The 6,421-nt window shown below is 37.3% G+C and overlaps 3 protein-coding genes across 8 annotated transcripts in view; 1 reads left to right on the top strand and 2 right to left on the bottom strand.

The window, feature by feature from the left end:
* Positions 1-1,219, top strand: part of LOC105452470 — a 7,394-nt gene extending 6,175 nt beyond the window's left edge. For all 6 annotated transcript variants that reach the window (XM_011693588.1, XM_011693587.1, XM_011693586.1 and 3 more), the window contains 3 exons: positions 467-771; positions 862-1,015; positions 1,107-1,219. In XM_011693588.1, the coding sequence (XP_011691890.1) occupies positions 467-771; positions 862-1,015; positions 1,107-1,191 (544 nt within the window). In that variant the 3' untranslated portion in view covers positions 1,192-1,219. The remainder of the gene's footprint in view (positions 1-466; positions 772-861; positions 1,016-1,106) is intronic.
* LOC105452473 overlaps positions 1-5,907 on the bottom strand; it is a 43,409-nt gene extending 37,502 nt beyond the window's left edge. Inside the window, exons 1-2 of the mRNA XM_011693592.1 lie at positions 5,748-5,907; positions 4,919-5,004 (exon numbers count right to left, since the gene is read on the bottom strand). The gene's annotated coding sequence lies outside the window, so the exon portion shown is untranslated. The remainder of the gene's footprint in view (positions 1-4,918; positions 5,005-5,747) is intronic.
* On the bottom strand, positions 1,068-4,813 carry LOC105452472. The gene is made up of 2 exons (XM_011693591.1): positions 2,623-4,813; positions 1,068-2,427 (listed from the first exon to the last, which is right to left on the bottom strand). The coding sequence occupies exons 1-2, from the start codon at positions 2,701-2,703 to the stop codon at positions 1,321-1,323; spliced, it is 1,188 nt and encodes a 395-aa protein (XP_011691893.1). The 5' UTR covers positions 2,704-4,813; the 3' UTR covers positions 1,068-1,320.
* Positions 5,908-6,421: the final 514 nt, after the last annotated feature.

Raw genomic sequence — 6,421 nt, 5'->3', positions numbered from 1 at the left:
TATCGAAAGATAAACTCATTAAAACGTATATTACATAAACGTACAATTTTTGATCTCTCGGTCTTACATAAAATATTAATAAATATCACATAAGTTTTTTTATTTTAGCCCAACAAATACCATGTGAAATTATTACTAAATTGTCAATTCGTATTTTTATCGAGAAGTGATATGATATAACTGCTTATATATTTTAGAATAATTTTAGTAGAACGTTATCTTATAATTATAGTAAGAGCATTATTTTTTTCAATTTATTTTGATTTTATATTTCTATCAAAAGTTTAAAATCATTCTAAATTTTTAGATATATAAATCGTTACTTAGTACTGCTTATGTTGTAAAAATCAGTTTAAAAAATTAAATATTATATAAATTACATAATTAATATTTCACTTCAAAGTATCTTTTTCAAGGTGAATGACTACAATTGTAAAATAACATGTATTTCGCGTATTTTTTTCAGTAAACACGAAGTATTAGATCTTCAGTTAGATTCAAGAGAAATGACGCAAACAAAAGTACACGATAACACGTTAAAGATCAAGAAAACCAAGATACAGAGGTTAGAAAAAGATACAAATGTCAAGCGTTGGATAGAGGAAGTTGTGCATCTGCGGCTACAAGTGCAAATTGAGGAGCTGCATAAAAATATTCTATTCTTTAAACAAGAAAACGAATATATTCGACGTCTCGTAGAAAAATGTCGCTGTTTATCGGAGGATATAAAGAGTTTGCAACAATTGCTACCGATCAGAGACACATATTCCGGTGAGAAATTACATCTAGAACGCGTACAATTTCCTATATTTTTAATTTAGCATATTACACAAAACGTGTACTATGGATAATTATTTTCAGGACTCACGACAACGGTTAAACACTTACAAGTAACGTATCACAACGAGCACGGGATAATAGCCACATTAACCGGGATGTTTCGCGGCTCGATAAACATTCAGCAGATCGCTGCGAAACTATTATCGTTTATAGAACACTGGAATCCGAGAGACAAGTATTTTAGACGTCAAAACGAATATAATCGCACTATCATTAAGTTTCTCGTGTAAAGTTCAAAATTCAACTTTATTATATTTTTTTTTCAGCATGGTAACGAGTCATGTTTCATCCGCTCCAAGAACACAGGCTCCTTTGGAGCCACCGAGTTCCATGATATTCGACGTTTATTAAAACGTTTATAATATACAAATATAATGAACATATGCGTAGCTATTTTGCGATATTGCAAAACGAAAAATATTTAAAAATTCTTTCGCACGTAACATCGTGCGAAATGACGGTTAAACAGTTAATGGCGCGTCATAATGATTTCACATTTGTGCGCGGAATATAGAAGAACTTCCGGCGATCGACCAGATCCTCCAAGGTGTTCAAATCCGGCAGCACAGGTGGGATTTCGAAAGAGAGATTGGAGTGCGTGAATATCAGCGGCGCTTGACTAGAGCTGGAAAACCGGGTGCTCGCGTCGATCTTGTTGCGATTGCTCGGTGTGTAATACGCCTCGGTGGACGTCGGTTGTCTGGGATAGTAAGGATCATATTCCAGCTCGTTAGGTATCAGCGGCTTCAAGGAGAGCGTCAAAGCGTGCACGGGAATGTCCGTGGTGAATTTTACGTAATTCGCATGAGCTTGAATCGATCGTAACGTCTCCGAGTACGGGTGGAAATCGTTGTTGTAACTCGAGGGAGATTTCTCACGCGGAGGAGAATGCTGATTATTATCTTCCGATGCTATCGCTTTCGCGGGCGAAGAATTAGAGAGCGGCTCGTACGAGCGATTCAGATACGCGGCGCCTTTGTCGCGGGTCTCCGACAACGATTGTCTTGGCGCGGTTGATTTGTCGTTACGTGGATTCGAAGTATCGTACTGTTTGGCATGCGTCTGTGCAGTGGGGACTGTCATGCGGTCATTTCTTGCATCAGCGTTGCACGTCGTGCAGGTGTCGGTGACTTGCCTGGCTTGATTCCGCGTTCGATCCTGCTGATTCCTCAAGAACAGACTCGCGCTGAAGACGAAGCCGGATTGAAGCTTATCGGGCGCGGATTTGTCGGGCCGTTGGATCACTCGGAAGGAACGCGAGAATGACAATCGATGATCGTCGAGCGAGTTGATCGATTCCACCGGGGACCTCGGCGAGGAGGCTGCATGCGCGATTTCCCTGTCGATATTCTCGTTTGGAAATTGAGTCGGCGGGTGAACAGTCGCTTGACAGTCGACGAGATAAGCGTGGTCGCATATCGAGGTGTCTTGACGGAAAGCCGTTCCATCGGGGCATCGGTAAGTGAACACGTTCCCGTGATCGTCGCACGTGTAATACACTTTGCAATTCGCTTCGACATCAGCGTAAAATCCCATAGGCCGGTTGTAACAGGAGAAACTCGTTTTAACGGCTGGCGGAGTGGTATTCTGCGTGGGCGAACAATCGTGATTGAATCGTACAGCTTAGACATTTATTCACACTTGCTTGTAATCGAGATAATTTTACGTATCTACGAGCTTATATAAGTACATGCGAGTCCTCGTTTATGACGTCATTAGTGTAATCACAGCTAATCCGATCTAGCATAACGCATTAACGATTGGAGGGTTCTCGTTACTTACAAAAACTTCTTCAGCGTGGACAATAACGACAAACAGCGTGGATCGTAGAAGATACAATTGTAGAGTCCAGAAAAATGCCATTTTTTTTTAATAAAAATGTAAGTTCACTAAAGGATTACGCGAGTTCGATTTAAGCGGAAAGCAGCAGGAGCTCCGCTCCCATCGTCTAGAACATCACTACACGGCGTTACGAGGAGTTCGAGTGAAAGTAACTCGAGGATGAGTCTCCCCCTCCCTTTCGATGCTCTACCTTCCTCTCTTTATCTTTCATGACAATACCTGACACACTGAGGAGGCTGAGTTCCACTTGGAGCTCACAACGCTTTTGGAATCATTGTAATCTTGTTGTTTAGTAAATGAATTAAATAAGGACGAGTGATGCTCACGAGCATTGCGAGTGCGTTGGAACGCACTCTTAATCGTGTATCTGTTGTATAAAATGTTTTTATATGCCTTTTAATGTATAACGTACTTGTGCATTTTGGCAGAAAACGTAAAAAAAACTGTTAAGAACTTTGATTGCATATATTACGCAATGACATTTCAACAACACGATATCGTTACAATGCAGGCACAGTAATGTATTGCTTCTAAAGCAATTAAGTTATCGCGAAGTCTCTCAACGAAACCTCTCGACAAATTGCAAAAAAATCGTACGCATGTATATAAATTTAAATGTTCGCAGCACTTGGTAATCCTATTTATCCATAAGTTTCTATTCTTGACCTCTATCCTCCACAGTATCAAGATTACCCTCCCGATGTATGCGCCACATTCAAGATTCCAGTAAGATCCGTAGGTTTAGAGATTGGTTACACGAGAAAGTAATTAGAATTCCATTTACACAAGTACATGCAACAATAAAACTAATTTTCATTTCAAACTATGGAATTGAATAATTAAAATAAGTTAAAGAATCGAATTAGAAGAATCTTTTCGTGTTTCTATCTACCCATATTATCTCTATGTTTTTCTTATCTACTCATATTCCTATACCTATCCATATTTTTAACTGCCTAACTATTAAATATTTAATTATATCATTATATTCCTACCTACCCGATAATTAATTAGTCGCGATCGCGATTATCCGAGATTACGGAAATGCATCAGATTTTAAAAAGAAATTTAAGAAAGTTTAAAAGAGGATGTATGAAATTTTAAAAGATAAAATTTTAATTCCGCAAGGATACATTGGAATTAAACTGGTTTAAGGTTTAAGCGAGATTTCATCTAAAAAACACCTTTCACAGTCTCCAATTATTACGTGCAATCACACGTATGTGCAAGAATTATTATAGAATCTTACCTCATGTAAGTTTACATTATATTGGCGGTGTTTTTGAACACCGACCTACCTTGTAAAAATCCTCTTCTTTATCCTGTCCAGTTTGGACTCACCTTATTAGGCTGGCCAGGACCACTCTGGCATATAGCCAGAGACACAAAGGAGAAACATTCCTTCTATGCCGGCTGATCATAGCCGATAAATGAGCGTAATAATTTTACGCTCTTTCTCACGATACGCGAAACGCGTCGCGAAAGGCCATATCAAATAAATTATATAGAACTACCAGGAATAAGTTTAAAATATTTATTATCTACTTTACACGCGTGATAATACATTCGATCAAAAATAAAAGATATTAACTAATCAGAACCTTTTAAAAAGAAAACTTTCAATCACAACCATATAATCTAAATAAATCGGATTACTTTCCGCGAATGTTAAAACTCTATTATAAATGTTAAAACTCTATTATAACTCTATTATAAATGCGATATAAATATACGAAACTTTAATAACAAAAAAGATGCAAAATATAAATGAATGAAAACTGATAAATGCAAACTAAGAAAATCTAAGGCCTAATACTTTCATCGAATCATCGTTTCGAATATCGAGTCTCACCTTAAAAACATGCAGGTAACAAAAAAATTTATGACGTGAGATCCCAAAGGAATGATATAAATAAATTTCCCGTATAATTATGCTAGTATGAATATTTTATGCACTCGAACGAACATAATTTGAATTTCGATAGCTACATCTCGTCACTGTACAAATATTTAAGTATTAAATATAATTTAACAGATGACTGCAAATTATCTGTTAATACGTTAGTTTATTTTGTCTTCAAGTTAAAAGTATCGTAAAAATAATCCAAGAACAACATCTTTATTATTTTAGCAAAAAGCGTGCTATATATTAAAAGTATTTTTTATAAAATATATTTAAAGTATTTTTTATAAAATATATTTAAATTATTAAAAGTGATATAAATGTAAAATGTACCTTCGAGCCGATCCTGCTTGGCCTGAACCAGATCTCCGATGCTGCATTTGCCTTTGCCGAATTTGAGAATCGGTAACGTTTTGCATCTGGATACAAGAAATATAATACCGTCAACTAGATCAAGAGCAAATTAATACATATTTGCAAATTAATTCGTTAGATTACTTTGTCTTTAAATTAAATCTATTGTAAAAAATAATCAAAGATTAATTTTTCTATTACATTAGTCATTTTAGTAAAAATATTCAACATGATATACTGTTACAATAATTAATTAAATTGTAACGTTTCTTCTAATTAAAGAATCACTTTATGCATTTGATTCATATTAACATGACGCAAAAGAAGTGTATCAATGGTAAAGAATACAATTTCATTTGTTGTACGACAAATTTTCGAAGTATAAATATTGATTAACTGCGGCAATTTAGAAGTTCTCAAGTCTATAGAAATTTTCTATCTAAGCCAATAAATTTTCTAGTCAATAATTACGTGACAATTTTGAATTTGACAAATTATATAACAGATGAGATATTAATAGCAATAATCCGATCACACTGATCTGACCTGCGCGCTGATGCGCGCGGAGCGACAAACGCGAATGGCCCACGCGCGGTACGCGACTTTCCGGCGATATAAAAATTAATATTTGCATGTCCAACGCAAAACCTATCCCTACGAGATATTACTGTCACTGATCTATCATCGCACTTGTAACAGTATTAGGCTCGACGAGAATATGAGACGTGTTTAATCTCGGCTGAACTTTGATCGAATTCGTGCCTAAAAATCTACGATATTATTGCCACTGAACTATCGTTGTACTCACTTGTGACAGTATTCGGCTCGACGAGAATACGAAATGTGCTTGATCTCGGCTGAACTTTGATCCGAATTCGTGCCCACGATGAGAGAATTATACAACCCAGACGCTCGGCTCATAGAATCCAAGACACAGCGTCCAAGTTCGCGGCGCGCGCTACGCTACACAGTACCAGAGAGAAGCGTGAGAACGGCCACGCCAGCTTTCTGGGACCGGCGATCTCCCTCGTACACTAGCGCCCCACGTCCACGTTTTCAAAAAAGGAACTACGTACCACGTCTATCTTATAACATTGTCGATCAAATCATAGCACGAGAACGGTGGTTCGTGTCCATGCTACATCCACTCTTCGAGATAGACTGCTAGGGCATTATTCTCGAAAAATTGCGCATTCGAAAATCATGTCCTCTCTCAGATTACGGATATTTCCAGCAAGTAACACAATCTTCAATTTTGTTCCGCGTCATGTATATTGTTTAGATCTATTCCATGCTATATGTACAAAATATAACTAATGTGTAAATATACTCACATATATCGTTGTACTCAGGTCACGATCGTCCTTCCTCGGATCTCGCTTGTCCTTCGACGAACCGCAATCAATCTCCGTCGCCTCTGTCTCGATGACCTCGGACATTGTGCTCTGACTGATGACGGATGTAGGCTCGATGAGAATTCGG

This window comes from Wasmannia auropunctata, unplaced genomic scaffold (assembly GCF_000956235.1).
Source record: "Wasmannia auropunctata unplaced genomic scaffold, wasmannia.A_1.0 LD336031.1, whole genome shotgun sequence".
Taxonomy (NCBI): domain Eukaryota; kingdom Metazoa; phylum Arthropoda; class Insecta; order Hymenoptera; family Formicidae; genus Wasmannia; species Wasmannia auropunctata.
This window is presented reverse-complemented; position numbering and strand designations above follow the sequence as displayed.